Consider the following 16,598-nt stretch of genomic DNA (forward strand, 5'->3'; position numbering starts at 1 on the left):
TTGCACTACAGAACTATGGTCACTCAGTTTTGTGAACCCGTATTTTTCATCCATCTTGATAACCAAAATTGCACTACAGAACTATGGTCACTCAGTTTTGTGAACCCGCCATTATTGCAAGCTAACATACGCAACAAGCATACGGATTTTTTTCTTTCTTTTACAGATTGTTTCAGATTCCGTTATACACAATTTAGGAGAGAATGAGCATCCACCTAGGATTGAAAGAAAGAAAAACAAAAAGGTATCGACATTTATAAATCCATCTTTCATAAGAGGGGACTACGATCCCCAAAAATAGCTATTTCACTTGATTCGACAGCCAAATAAATTACAAAGCATCACAATACACATTAAGGCGTTTCTTCGACGAGAAAGTGCACCTTCAAAATCAACCTTCCTCTCCGAACTCTTTGGTGAATCTTTCATGAACATCAAGGTCAGCTTTGCTAACTGTAGGTCTTTGCCTAGCAAGTACCTTCTCAAAATCCGTTCTAGTAATCGGCGGTGGAAGAATCTGCATAGGGGATTTTAAAAAAGTAAGAATCTACCCACATGAAGTAAGGACATATACGAACATGGTCGGAAAACTAAAAATTCAGCTTCTCAAGAACCATTTATCCTTTTATTCCGGGCAAAATAAAATTTCCTACAACCATCATCATTCATCAATATCTTCATAACTTTGAATACCTTAGAAGCAAGTCCTTTTGAAGCAAGGTCCTGCATGGTGGTTTGTATTGCACCCGGTTGCTTTGGTCCACAAGGGATCCACATACCCTCGGGACTCTTATAGAAGTACATGGCATCTTGGGTTTTGCGAACAGGTTCAAATAAAACATCCTTTACCTGAAAAAGTCCAAAAACTTGTTATTTGAAATGCATCTAAGATTACAGAAACCGCTTATTTCATATCAATATCAAAGTCGAACTTACACAGACAGATATATCTGAACCAGAAAACCCATCAGTCCTGCTAGCCAAGTATTCAAAATCCTTTTCAGTCAAGTTGTTGGGAGTATCTCCCAGATGCACCTGTTTAATTCATCAAGCCAGAAAATGCATAGTGAAACCGATTGGTTTATATGGTTCAACAAAATCCATGTCATATGATAATCATGTGCATTATTCTTGCCTTGAACATGTGTTGGCGAGCCTTTAAATCTGGTAGTGGAATATATATGCGCTTATCAAAACGACGCCTTATTGCCTAAAATTACAAATCAAGTTAATACAACATTGTATTGACTATATGATATCACATAATGACAGAAACATAATTTTGCCTTACCTGGTCTAAAGCATAGGGTGTATTTGTCGCTGCAAGAACAAGAACTTTCTGATCATTGTGTCCTACACCCTACAATATAAAGTGGATAAACTGCATTTTTAATTGCAAAGAGAAAGAAATTCTAAGGCTCTGTTTGGATTTCGTCCCAGGACAAATATACGGAGACAAAAAATAAAAATATAGACGGAATCTTGTTTTGAGACAAAATCAAATAATTGTCTACATTCCCTAGAACAAATTAAGGTAAAATTTTTGTTCACTCTAGAACCTAGGACAGGGAGGCAGATAAAAATTATTTTTCTTTCCAACACTATCCCCTTTAAATTTTCATAATCCAATTATACCTTTTACATTTCCCAAACCTAATTTCAGAAATCACACCTCCCACAGTCCCATCATTCCTCATCAGCAGAAACTGCAACTATGACTAGTGCCAATACCGCTGCCACAACCTTGTTCCTCCATCACCAAAATCAGATATATATCTAATAATGATGCAGATCTGGATCTAAAACTACCACAGCTGCATCCACCTTCCTCTGCCACCATCGCTACACTGCCTCCGGACCCCTTGCCACCTCCTCCCTTGGTACTTTGCTCGATCTCTCTTTCTGTCCTCCTCCCCCGCCCCTGGTTCGTTCTTCTCTTTCTTGATCTCTCTTTTTCTCTCTTTCTCAATCTTATTGTTCCTTAACGCAGGCTGTCCCTCCGCTGCCTCTTCCTCCTTCTCTCCTCCGCATCTGCTTCTCTCTTTCTTTCTGTCTTTCTCAACCACTCTCTTTCTCTCTCTCTCTCTGATCCTCTTTTCTTCTTTTTTTTTTCTAAATAAAAAATGGATTTATTTCTGTTTTGGTTTTGGGTGTTGAGGAAGTTACTGGAGCTTGCTTACTTTGATTTGGATCGATGCGTTTTGTCTTGGTGAGAAGTGGCGGCAAGGTGGAAGGAACAACTTGAGGGTGGTAAGGGCAAAAATGTTATTTTGCAAATTTTATGTTTCATATTTAGTACTGTCACCTAACAAGATAAAATAACAATTCTTTTTGTCTCCGTCACACCGTTTTTATTTCTATCCCAAGACAATATCCAATCAGAGCCTAAATGTGGTAAACCATACCAAAATGATTGATAAGTAATAACTATATTAATATGAAGAAAATCATGTGTTAAAACAAAATTATTCCCTTTACTGTTTTGTTACTACTTACTAATGATAGTTCAGATGCTAATTTGTTATTGCACACTTGTGTGACTCGAAGAACAAAATATCAGCAAGCAGGTTCAAGCATGAATTGGAGCAGCCCCACAATACTATTCAACTACAATGGCCTAGTATGCTGAAACATGAAAATTTTGGCCTCCCCTAGTTCACTTGTTTTCCAATGCAAAAATTAGCATGCAATGTGTATATCACAGAACTTGAGAAATGAATTGTGGTTTACTAGCACTTATCGTTGTGCATAATGTAATTCAAGTGACTCTGTTTATCAACACATCCCCACCATGAAACAATTACCTGCATTTGGACCAGAAGTTCTGTTTTAATTCGTCTAGAAGCTTCACTCTCATTGCCTTCTCCACGCTGACCACAAAGGGAATCTATTTCATCGATAAATATTATAGAAGGAGCACTTTCTCGGGCCATTTGGAAAAGGCTTGAAACCAACTTTTCACTTTCACCCATCCACTTTGAGACAAGGTCTGATGAAGAAATACTGGTGAAGAATTTAAGAATTTAGAAGTTAAAAATTCTTGCAAGAACATGTCTTCTTATGAACCAAGATTGATAACAAAACTAACAAATCTTTTAATAGGTATTAAATGTATCCCAATGGAACCAAAACTATTGTCAAGAAAAGGACGAGAAATCTTCTTGATGAATTAGAAGTGAAAGGTAATTATGAACACAGCACCTTCCAAAAGATGCACCACCTGGTATGAATTGTGTCATAACTGAAATTTTAAATTTTTAAAGCAAAAGGTACAAGATTTTAGTTTTTATTTCTCATTTTTATCACGTCAAAACTGAAGGTGAAACTGAATCCATAGAGGATAAAGGAAGTCGGTTATAATGATATTCAGTTTTTGATGATTGTACTGTAAGTTTTTAAGAAATTATTGTAAAAAATAAATACATATCTTATACGGTTACTGGAGGTACCCCCATACACAACTATGACGACAAAAATCCTATCTTATACTAGATGGCAGGAATTATGTATTGCAATTTAGGCTTTTATAATGTCTATAAACTGTATGCTAAGCATTAATTGAGACTAACATTTTCGCTAATGAATATAAAGGCATTCTAATGATTTTCCCTGAATTTGGCAATTTCCAGAATTGGTAGATTTCTCAACACCATGAAATATACACTATATTCAAATCTTAAACAAGAGAATATATATATTTAACCTGAAAAATGTGGAGTCAGCTTCTGTTGCAACAGCCTTGGCCAAATATGATTTACCTGTTCCAGGTGGTCCATACAACAAAAATGCTCGCCATGGTCGTCTTTTACCTGAAGGATACCATTAGTAACATTTAATAAAATTCCATAGAAATAAATTAATATTTAATGAATATGAACCATCTCCTATTGCTTACAGAAGTCCAAATCACGTTTTCAATCAAAGCCATTGTGGCTGCATAGAAGAGTTAGTAAAAATCCGGTCGTCATAAATTTCAGAATAAGAATCCCTTTACACTTTCTTGATATATCAGACAGAGATCGGAGAAGGAAAAAATTGAAATGTAATCACAGCATCCTATACTTCCCCTTTTCCTCTACTCAACCAAGCAGACCCTTATTTTAAAAGTATATGATTTCCACACTAAGCTAAAAACTCAGCAGAAAGAAAACTTTTTTGTCATCCTTAAAGAGTCAGAAACACCTAAGACAATAGTAAATTTACATTAAAAGCACACTGAAAGAACTAACCCAAATTCTTGATATCCCTAATAAGAAGCTAGAAACAATAACCAATGTGAAACACACAGAATCCCTCAGATTCTCATTAGCAACATTACCATCAACAAGTAACAAGCAACGTCATTCAAAATGGATAACGATAAGTCCAAGTTCGAGTTCAATTCGATATTCACATTGCAATTCCTGAAAGTAGAAGCAAAATCATTAACCAACCAGTAAAGAACTGAGGGAACTTGACAGGCAAAATCACAGCCTCCTGCAAAGCCTGCTTGGCACTCTCCAATCCCGCGACATCATTCCACTTCACGTTGGGCTTCTCTCTTATGATCGCGGAGTTCAGCCCGGCCCGCAGCTTCGCCTGCTCCGGGTCTTCCCCATCCCCACCACCACCTTCCCCGCCCTTGGGCTTGGTCTTGGGCCTAGCGGCAACTGCAGCATCCCCGTTGGATGCCCCCGAACCGGGGCCGCCGTCGTCGAGGACGGCACGGATCTCCTCCGCACGACGAAGGTACTCGGTGAACTTCTGGGTAATTGCTTCTCTGATCTTAGGGTTCTTCTCGTACTTGAGGTGGGTCTTGAAGTACTCCAAGGCGTTCATGTACAAAGGGAACGCTTTGGCGTAGTTTCCGGCATTGTCTTCTTGCACCGCTTGTTTCACGTACTCTATTGCTTGCTCCTTGAAATTGCTATACATCTTCTTACGGTCCTCAACCTAGAGCTACGATATGGCATATGGAGAAGAAGAAGAAAATTTTGAAATTGAGAGTTTTGATGAGGATTGGGGAAAACCCTAGAGATTCGAAGAAGCCATGGATCTTTGGGATTGAAATTCGAAGGTGTGAGGATCTAAGCGATCGGGTTCAGGTGAAGGGAAATGGAATCTGAATTCTGAAGAATTTTAGGGATGTGTTTGGATGAAGCGCGTTTCGATTAATTTCGGGTTGATTAAGCTAAAGGAAGGGGTTACTGCTCTCTCACTGTGAAGCTATTTTTGTCTCATTGTCCTTTTTTTTTTGGTCTTGCCATTTTATTGTCTTATAAGGCCCAAAAAGTTTATTTAGGCTATTTGGGCCTCTCTAGAATGACCTCGAAGATACAAATGTGTCCCAAAAACCAAAAACATAGAGAGAGGATGTGGAGACAATGCCGACAGCCCAGCCCACAAATGAAACTACCAGCCAAGGCCATTAAGGAAAAATGGGAAATTATATACTTCCAATTTAATAACCGAAGAGAAAATAGTGGCAAATTGAAATAACGGTTTAGCTAAGTTGCCAATTAAAAAAAAAATTATATAAAATATATAATATTTAAATTCTATTACACTTTGTTGTATATTTATTAAAATAAAAAATCATAATATATTGAGATACATACCTTAACTAAACTTATAAGATGACTATCTTTTATATTAGTAAACTAAGAAGAGTTAGTACTGACATGTAATTTTTTTAGTATTTTGAATTTTTTTAAAATAAATTTTATTTTAAATATTCAAAAAGTAAATAATTAGGTGAGAATAGTAAAAAAAAGTTGGTAATAATTTGCTCTCTACTTTATTCTTTTTTTTTTTCTGTTACCTTCTTATCCTTTCTTTCTTCTTTTATTTTTATTGAAAAACTCAAATACCCTTCTTCCCATTTTGAGTTTTCGCAAGAGGAATCAATCCATTCAAATGAATGAATATGTTTATCCGCTGAAAAATCTGCACAAATCAGCTACAGCAGCATCTCCTATTTCTTCAACAGTCTCTTCTGCCTCCATCAAACTCCACCACAACCAACTCTAATTCACTTTTCTAACTTTGGCGGCACCAAACAAAAGAGAAAGAAACCCATCTGGGCAGCGCGATGGGAGGGAGGAGTCGAACCATCTTGGACGGGACGCGATTGCAGTAAGGAATCAAACCCACCTTGGCGCGGTGCTAAGGTAGTGAGGAATCGAACCTATCCTGGCTTGCATATAATACCGCCAATTTCGTACGTTATTCAACTTTGATTTGATTTCTTACTTCTATGATCCTTGTTTTTCTTCAAAATTTTGTTATTTTGTTTATTTTCTTCATTGTGCCCCCTCTGGTGGACCCAACTATGGCAAAGCCGCAAAGGTTAACTTCAGTTATTAGATTTTCCAATGATCAATATTTGTTAAAAGTGTTGGTGATACTTATGAGGGGTTTCAATAATTGGGCCAGAATAAAAAATTTCAACTTATTGTTAAAAAGTATGATATTTTGCTAATTTATGTTTTTCGGTGTGTTTTTTTTTTTTTTGGAAAAATGTGTTGCTTGCATAATTTTATTAGTTGAAAAAGGGAGCATGATATAAAAGTTACAATTACAATTTACAAGGCAAAGTGATTTGGGTTGCCTAAGTTTGATGGAATTCAATTTTTTTTATAGTTAGTTTTGGTTAGATATTGAGCTAAGCATTAACATATGCGGTACTCTTTTTTCTTTTATGCTTTATGTTTCTTCTTCATTATATCATTATTTCTGTGGTGGAAACTTTTAATCTGCATAATGTGCACTTCCAAGAAACTTTTGTGCTCTTAGGCTCACTTAACTAAATTAGTTGTATATCCTAAATCAATAAAATGCATTGTGGGCAGGGACGGACATAAGGGGGGGCGAGTGGCGGCCTCGGCCCCCCCAACTTTTTTTAATAGTAATAAGTTATTATGTATAATTTAATTTTTTTTAAAAAATATTTAGTATTTAATCTAATATAAATAAAAGTTCAGTCTAATTTAAATATTAATAATTTTTAATATCTAAAAAATAAGTAACAATATTAAAAAAATCTGAAAAAGGTATTATTACTAATATTTTTAATTAAATAAAAATTTTTAAATCTCATAAAGTGAATTCTTTTTCTTCTTGTGGCTGTTTTATTATTCGTTTGGTATTAATTCTCTCTGTTTCAACTGCTATAATTAAGAGATCTTTTTAAACTATGAATATTGTGAAAAATAACTTAGAAACAAAATAAAAGATGAATTTCTTGCTAATTGTCTTTTAATTATATTAAAAAAAAAATTGTTAAAAATTTTGACACAAATTCTATTATCGGTGAATTTTATGATACGAAGAATCGACCACTTCGTTAGTAAAAAGTATACACATTTTTTTTACTTTAAAATATATTCTCTATCCGTATATTTTTATAATACATCTTATATTATATAATTTTTTTACATAATTTTTAATATTATATGTGTTATTGGCCCCCCATAATATCATTTCTGGATCCGTCCCTGATTGTGGGTGAATTTTAAGAAAGTAGTGCTAAATTTTATTATATTTGGACTGTGGGCAATGATGCTAGCCCATAAAAATGGTATAAAATATCTTTGCAGTTTTAGAGGGTTGTAAAATAGAAATTTATTTATTACAACAATCTCTTTTATGTTCTATTTTCTTTGAGTTAGTTTAGATTTGTGGCAGTTTTATGTACTTTTTCATTCTCAATGGTATGGTCCTTTTGGTCTTTGGACAGAAAAAATGAAAGTCATGGCAAAATTTTTAGCTACGGAAGAGTTTTTGTTAAACCATTGTAAATAGAAAAAGACTACCTTTGAATTTTTATAGTTTTTGTGATTGTGCTTTATATCTGGGCATTGTTTGTTGTTGAAATTAATAAGTTTTATCAAGAACTTAAAATATTTCAAGAAAAAAGAAAAAAAAGATACATACGTATCAATATGATTTAAAAAATACTGTGTTGTTTGATTTACAAAACCATCCCTATTTGGTGGCACAATTCTGAAATAGGTGAATGTAAATGTATTTTACTCAGACATCTATTTATGTATTGCTGATATATTCCATTTCTGATCAATGTCATTATTTTATGCATTATAACTTTGGAAGATGACTTTGGCAGGTCAAAAGCTGAGTATATTTGTAGATTAGTGGGAATCAATGTCATCTTCTAATGGGTCAACTTTTTCTGCCTCACCCAATTATTAATGTTACTTTAATTTTGTAAGCTTTTCATCACCATCTTATGCTTAACCTGTGTTGGATATTGTGTATCATTATTGTTCTACCTAAAGCTGAGATAGTTAGTTATTTCTTATAGATGCGACATTGATTCTAATAGAAGTTAAATTTGGAAATGGTTAACTTGATGTCATAGGTTAGGTACATTGTTTGCTGAATTTTATTGCTGTTACGTCATTTGTGTGAGAAAATATTAAGAAGTTTTAGTCAAGGAGAGTAAGTGAGTCAATGAGTGCATATGAGTCAAGAGAAGTAGGTGATGCACTTATTTTACTTGTGCTTTACTCCACTTTCTCTTTCACTTTCTTTTTCACTATTCTCTATACCAAAAATAATTATCAATAGTTACTAAGTTATAGGCAACCTTAATAAACAAGTCTAAGTAAATGAAGTTAGGTTTAGACAAGATACATAAAAGTCAATTGTCAATAGATAGATGTCAAATCAGTAATTTCTTTCTTCTATTCCAGAAATAGGTTTAGTTACTAGGTAATAGGCGATCTTAATAAACAAATCTAAGAAAGTAGAGTTAGGTTTAGACAAGACACATAAAAATCACTTGTGAATAGTTAGATGTCAATTGTCAAATCAATGATCTAAAATCAATGCTCTTTTGTACTATACATTCAAAACTATTGATTCAAGTCAAAGCTCAAAATACCATGTTTTAAATAGTGACAAAGTCTACAACTATGACATAAACTAAATAGAAAAAAGGAAAAAAGATTACACTTTATGTAAAACGTGTAATGCAAGTTTTGTTCCTTTATACTTGTGTTGTTGTTGATGTCGTCATCTCTCGCTTCATTTCATTTAGTATGAGAATCATTTTATATAGCAAAAGAATATACACTCTACATTTTTCACTTATACCTTTCTATTATGGTTCTATGCTCATGTTTGTTTCTAAATTTTTTACTTTTACACACTTTGATATTTCTATCCCCGTTTGATGAAATATTTAAATTTGCATAATAGCAGTAATAAATATGCTCTTATTTGCATGGTACTATACTCAAATTAATGATTATGGTGATTCATATTAGTTGTTCGTATGGCTTATCTTTTAGTATACATTATTATTTTCATAATTGATTTAGAATATAGAGTTTTATGTCCTTAATATAATTGAAATTTACCTTTGATAATCTAATAATGATAAATATCATTGCTCTTATAATATAGTTTTAAATTTTAGCATTGAGATTACATGATTAAGAAAATGTGGCAGTACAAGACATCACAGTGAAATTGATGAATGATAATGATAGTAATAGTAGAAGAACCATGGTGATATTGATAGTGATGGAGCTATGATAGGTTATATTTCCTATTAAATTAGAAAAATTTTCTTCTACTTTTGATCATTTTAATCAATATGATTAAGCTAAAGAATAAGAATATTGGGTCTCAAAGTATCAAGTGTAAATTTTTTGAATTATTAAATGCGTATATTCATCCACTTTTGGTCTTCCTTTTGAGGAGTGTTGTTTATTTGTGTAAATTTGCTTAACGAAGATGCAAAATCATTGGAGTCGCAAGTTCACCTCCAAGGAAGCAGTTTAAGCCAGAACCTAACTGAAAATGAAATCCTAACCTGTTTTGAGGATTAGGAAATCAGAACCCTCGATTTTGTTGCAGTGCAGCGGTGATTACAGCATTTTTAGTGAGAAAGAAAAATCTCTTGTTTAAGGGATGAAACAAGATATAAGTATGTAAGACACAGGGATAGGGAGATTTTGTTCAATAAGTATATATCTGAATTAAAAGCTGCTGAATATGCTGCAAAATGAGAGAACAAAGCTAAAAGGGAGGAGCGGCCGGTATAAATGTCTTTCTCTAGCACTTTTTGTGATACATCTCAGAGATGACTTTTTTTTTTATGTAGCTGATTCTCTGCATCTATTATTTGTGTTGATTTATTGCTTTAGTCGTATTCTGGCGTTCACTCAGCAGTTTATTTTAAATAGCTTTTTTGACATGTTAATTATATTCAAACTATTTACAGAATACGTTAAGGGAGAGAGAACGGGAGCTTCGAAAAAGGAAGGAAAGAGAGGAGCTATAAATGGAAAGGGTGCAGGTGAAAATTTGAAGAAAGGAGGCAATCACTTCTTTTCAAGCTTTACTTGTGGAGACAATCAAAGACTCTTTGGTATAACTTTCATTCTATATGTGGTACCATTAATCTTATTGCTATCTTTAGAACAAGTTTGGTATGTGGTTAAAATGGAGAGAAAAATTATCTAGATCTATGTAATCCATACATAGCTCACCCTTACAGAATGTACGGACTCTTCTCTAATACTTTATAGTTAAAATTTGAAAGGTTCTATACTTCTATTTCCTACGGGTAATTTACATTAGTTCATGGGAGGTTGTCTCCTAACAACAACAATAACATGATATTTAGAAGAAAAAGAAAATATAAAACTTGAGCAGCTGATATGGGAAATAAAACAGTGGAGCTAAGTATGGAAAAAGGAGAGACAGACACAAAATAAGGATGCAGTGGCTTGAGGAATTATTATCGGTGTTTAGTGAATGGATACTTAGTGAAAAAGAGAGTAGAGAAGGATTCGGATGATCCAAGGGGAAAGATGGAGAACATGCACCACTTTTTCTTTTCTTGCAGGTTAGCGTGGAATTTATAGACTGCATTATTGGGGCTTAGAGATAAATTTGGATATGGTCAGGAACAACTAAATAATACTTTGAAGCTTGGCCAGTGGCAAGTATAGCAAAGAGAGAAAAAGGTATGAGAGTCTCTATTTTTGTAACAATATGGACCATATCAAGAACAAGGAATAGCATTATTTTTTAAAATAAGATTTTAAACTTTGATGAAATAAAGAATGAGGTGTTATATTGGTGAGATACATGAAAAAAAAAAAGAGAAATCCAAGCTGATGGGGTGGAAGAGATAGGTGGAATCCTATAATATAGCTTATTTGTTATTGATTTTGGTGTTACTTGTGTAGTTGTTTTTGTTTGTTTTGATTTAGATAGTTTTGTTTTAAAAAGTGGTTAGAGATTATACTGTGATGCAGAACATGGGATTTGTATGCTGTTTGAGAACTTGATGATTTTAATTATATAAAAAAAGTCATCCCAAAAAGAAAAACACACAGATACTAAGAGTTGAAATACATTAGAATCATTAAATTTGCCTTGGAAGCTAGGAGATCCTATGAGAGAAGATGATTCTTAAAAGATTAAGTGTGTGTTTGGATTACAGTTTACAAACTGGAGTTTGAATAAAATTAATTTTGCAAACTTGATTTTGATGAAAAGTAAGTTTGTGTTAAAGTGATTTATGTTTGGTAATCTTTGTAAAAAAGAGAGTTCATGTAAACAAAAATAATAAGAATTCCATAAATAATATAATAACATGTATAAAGGATAAAGTTGGTAAAAGGTAAATAAAGATGGAGTATTGATGGCTAGAAGCCCGTTTGTAAAACGCAGAAGCTTAAAATAGTAGCTTCTTGAAAACCATGGTTTTGAAAGCAAAATCACTTCTGCGTTCATGAATCAACAATTTGCCAAACCAAAAATTGAAGCTTTCAAGAAGGTTAAACGTGCTTCTTCTCTTGTAACGCGTTTGCCAAACACACCCTAAGTCTTTAACTTTGAAGCCTTGATGTTGTAAGTTGTAACAGATGAAATTCTAAATTCTATATTCATTGCTTCATGATCCGTCACCTTATAACTCAGTCTTTATTATGCATTATGAGTTATAACTCGGCGTTAACTATCATTCATTTTTTTGCTTGTAACTGACGCCTTCATTACCGACTTAATGACCATCATTTCTATCTTAATGACCAAACGGTCATAACATCAATTCTATTCATCAATTTTATGCCTATAAAAGGAACCTTCTATATCTAATCTCAATAATACATTCTATATTCATAGAATTATTATAAACACAAAACAACACATGATAACTTCTATTTCATGTCTTACATTCTATATTCATAGAATTATTCTTGTATCTCTTAAATACTTATTGACTTGAGCGTCGAAGTGTCTTTTACAAGTACCCACCCCTTTGTTCTCTCCTTGCCGACGTATAACTCATCCCGACGAGAAGCTTGAAGACATTCATCGACGGATGAGCTATACACCAGCCAAACTCAGCAAGAACAATTGGCGCCGTCTGTGGGGATGAGTAAAATAATTTCCACTCCCCTCAGGTTCATAAAACTTAATTTACATTCAAATTTTTGAACCAATCTCAATAATCTTGTTTAAGATTTTTAATACCTCTTATCAAATTTTAATCTATCGTAACTTTTTATAAAGTATGTACTTTATACATTCAAATTGTTTCATTTTTACGTATCATAATATTCCACATCTCATAATCGATCAATGAACCAATCCGAGAATAAACTCGGCTTTCAATCAATCCGAAACAAACTCGGTTTTCAATCAATCCGAGCACAAACTCACTTATCAATTTTGCTTACTTTTTCAAAGTTCTCTACTTACACAAGTAAAATTATATATTTTATTCACACATATTTTTTCATTTATATTTTGTGTAACTAATATTTACTGATTTATTAGTTATATTCAAACCTCAATGTATGTTCTATACAATAATGACATATAACAACTATGTCAATTGAATTTTTATTTCATTATGTGCTATATTCTTATTGCTTAATGATTTCATTTATACAATTAAATGATAGTAATGATGAGTTCAAATCTTAAAATTGGATTCCATCCAAAATTAATTGTATATCAATTGTATATAACTGTTACACTATTCACTTTATGCTATTAACTTTTATGTTACTATTTGTTTAATACAAAAAGTTAAGCAAAAACACATGCAAACATTCAAAATTTACTATTATTGCACGAGGAATATTCTTCGTCATACTGTAACTGCTAGAAGCATTATACTAAATGTATAATTCAATAACTGTTATCTTATCGTTTTATTATCAAATTAAAGCATGTCCTACAAAACAAAATTCAGATATTCGCATTTGACATACATGTATGACATTTTCATATATGTCGTCTTCTTCTCTACAATTATCAACTGTCAAGGTATATTTTTTTACTTTGAACTCTTTTATATTTACAATATATATTATTCAATATATGTTGCGATTTTAGACATATTCATTTTCTCAATTTATCTTATTCATGTCGTATGACCTTCACTATAAATTGTAAATATTCAATAACTAATTGCTTTGAGTGAGAAATTTATCAATAAGTTGTTGTGGCCCGAAAAAATTTCCAAGACAATTAATCATTATATCCTCGGATCATACAATCGATTCCGTCAATGGATATCTATCTCTGAACTTTTCAGTTCACATACAATCAAATGCTAAAATTGTTCTTAAGCGGAAAAGTATCCCCCACACAACTATCTTGATTGAATGACTCTTATCACTCAATTATTTTTTGAATAAGTGCCGACATAATAACCCGACTAAGCTTGGGGGCTCACCATATTATTATTCACTCATCTTTTAACCGAGTTATAACTCATTTATTTTCTAAACTTAGCCTGGATCATATGATCGGCGGACAAAGCTTGGGGCTGTGATCCGTCACCTTATAACTCAGTCTTTATTATGCATTATGAGTTATAACTCGGCGTTAACTATCATTCATTCTTTTGCTTGTAACTGACATCTTCATTACCGACTTAATGACCATCATTTCTATCTTAATGACCAAACGGTCATAACATCAATTCTATTCATCAATTTTATGCCTATAAAAGGAACCTTCTATATCTAATCTCAATAATACATTCTATATTCATAGAATTATTATAAACACAAAACAACACATGATAACTTCTATTTCATGTCTTACATTCTATATTCATAGAATTATTCTTGTATCTCTTAAATACTTATTGACTTGAGCGTCGAAGTGTCTTTTACAAGTACCCACCCCTTTGTTCTCTCCTTGCCGACGTATAACTCATCCCGACGAGAAGCTTGAAAACATTCATCGACGGACGAGCTATACACCAGCCAAACTCAGCAAGAACACTTCATATATTAAATTGCTATAGAGTAATACATTGTGTTGTAAAATGAAAAAAGTATCATTCTTATTAATTTGACCAATGCTTCACGTCTTACTTTTATTTCCCCATTTAAATTGCAATGAGAAATTCTCAATCATTATTTCATTGCAAACAATTAAACATTTATTTAAATTTCTTGACATTATCAAGTTAATTTGTCCAAATGTAGAGTGCCTCACCTAAGAAAAATATATGAAAGTAAAATGAAAAAAAAAAAGCAAATGTATGATACATTTTTCATCCCTTTTAATACTCAATTTTACTACATGCTATTTTGATTCGAAACATAAATATTATAGTGCAAAAGAAAATTGTAGCTTATCCTGTAAAAAAAAAAATTAATCTGTTGTTATTTGATTTTGTGCAGTGTACACACAAAAAATGCATCCAGCGTTGGTGTAACAAAGAAAAAGACATAATTTGTGAGATATGACATCAGAGATATTTCTGTGTTTTATTTGTGTGTGTAATTATATTCCTATAATTTTATATTCCATCAATTTTGTTGTTTTGTTTCCAAGTTACCATTTTACTAGAAAAAATGAGTATGTTGAACAAGAATGTTGAAAGAATGGGGTTAACTTTATCTTGAATTTTTTAAAGCGAAGAGATTTGTTTGGGCCATAAGTGGAGAGGCTTTTAGGTAGATGGCTATTATTCTTGGCTATTATTCTTTAATTCTTGGAAGCATATAAATCATTGATATCCTCACTTTTTGCTTTTAGCAAAAAGATTTTTAAGTTTTTATCTTGAAGGATGTTTGTCTTCCATTTAGGATAGTGTAAGCTCTTTGGTTCTTGAACTTACATTTACATTCTTTGCTGCAAAAATTGGAGAAGAAATTTCGTTAGATCATAGGACTGGCGTGATTATTGGTGAAACTGCTGTTATTTAAAAGAGCTTCGTTAATGCAACTGAGTTTGTTTTACTTTTAATTATTTTATGTAAATTTTAACAAGTTGACCTTTGTATAAGAGAAAAAGACTTTTATTCAAAATTGGTGTCTCTCAAGAGCTTTGTATTTTCTATACAAAAAATTGACAGAAAATAGTTAATAATAATAATTGTCAATGTTAAAAGATGTCCTTTTCCACGGGTATAAATTAACAACCAGCTAGATGTACATCACAATGAATCACTAAGCTACTAAGGTAGAATACATATTAGAATATAAAATACACATTAAAAATGAGTTAAACTATACATGTATTTATACACAAATAAAATATATGTATTTATACACAAATATATAATAGTTGATTTTAGTGACTGATTTTAGTGTGCAAATGACATTTTTAATAAATTAATAACTTTTAGAGAACGATTATACTTGCAATTCTACCTGATCAATGATTTGTTTTGTAAGAAAATGTTGATTATTAATGTTGTCGAATTGTTTCATTTCTTTGTTTTAAAACATTGTGGCAAGGATACTAGCAAATATTATTGGAAGTCTTCAGGAGCATGATCCATCTTTAACCATAAAAGATGGTAAGCAGATTGTTGTTGTTGTCCCATCTTTTGACTAGGTGTAATGGTCTACAAGGCAGGTTGATTACTGTTGTTGTGAATTGGGCAATTGGCCAAAAGTTATTGACAGAAATTACGCTTATATTGTCACATTATTATGGAACATATAAAGGGTGGAGTCTCATTCCTATGGATTATATATAAGTTTCAGTTTAGGTCTTAAATTTTTTTTTTTATTTCAGCCTCTTTTCATTGTATTTTTTTACTGTGTAGTTTCAACTTGATTATATTATTAGTTGTGTTTTTTATTGATTTTTTTTTATTTTATTTTCTTTGATAGTCTTATTATGACTACACTATTTTTGTTAAAATCATCTTTGATTTGATCAATAAGAAGTTATTAATTGTGGTAAATTTAAGTGTTGTTAGATATGAATTGAATACATCTCTACATGTTGTTAAATATTAATTGTCTTTTTTGGTCTTTGTCTGTGTTTCTGTTTAAAAGATATTTTGTTTATTAAGTTATCTTTTATATTTATTGCAGTTGTTCAATCTACATGCTGATGGTCCTCATATTCCTTTAGAGAAAAATATTATCTCCATTAACATTCTCATTTTGTTGGTAGTGTTGTTTCAGGTTCATGTGATCCACTAAAACAAAGCTTTCATATTTTGTTTTTCTATATAAAAATCTTAATATATTTGTTGTTTGTATAGTTTGAGATTTTGAATTCTTTTAAGGTGTGTTATTTATGTTGTGTAATTATATTAATGTTATTTATTATTTCTTGTTTTTTTAAAAAAAAAAACAAGATTCTATTAG

General features: G+C 32.1%; 1 protein-coding gene across 1 annotated transcript; it reads right to left on the reverse strand.

Moving 5' to 3' along the window:
* LOC107612786 (protein SUPPRESSOR OF K(+) TRANSPORT GROWTH DEFECT 1) lies at positions 118-5,226 on the reverse strand. The gene is made up of 8 exons (XM_016314530.2): positions 4,434-5,226; positions 3,704-3,809; positions 2,805-3,003; positions 1,292-1,360; positions 1,136-1,210; positions 937-1,035; positions 694-849; positions 118-517 (listed from the first exon to the last, which is right to left on the reverse strand). Exons 1-8 carry the CDS (start codon positions 4,912-4,914, stop codon positions 392-394), a joined length of 1,311 nt encoding a protein of 436 aa, XP_016170016.1. The 5' UTR covers positions 4,915-5,226; the 3' UTR covers positions 118-391.

Source organism: Arachis ipaensis, chromosome B08 (genome assembly GCF_000816755.2).
Source record: "Arachis ipaensis cultivar K30076 chromosome B08, Araip1.1, whole genome shotgun sequence".
NCBI classification, from domain to species: Eukaryota; Viridiplantae; Streptophyta; class Magnoliopsida; order Fabales; family Fabaceae; genus Arachis; species Arachis ipaensis.

Coding starts and splice junctions, on each gene's coding strand:
- LOC107612786 (XM_016314530.2), bottom strand. CDS start 4,914: ATGTATAGCAATTTCAAGGAGCAAGCAATAGAGTACGTGAAACAAGCG. Junction 3,004..3,703: donor GCTGACTCCACATTTTTCAG/GTTAAATATATA, acceptor ATTCTTCACCAG/TATTTCTTCATCAGACCTTG. Junction 518..693: donor CAAAAGGACTTGCTTCTAAG/GTATTCAAAGTT, acceptor TCCCCTATGCAG/ATTCTTCCACCGCCGATTAC.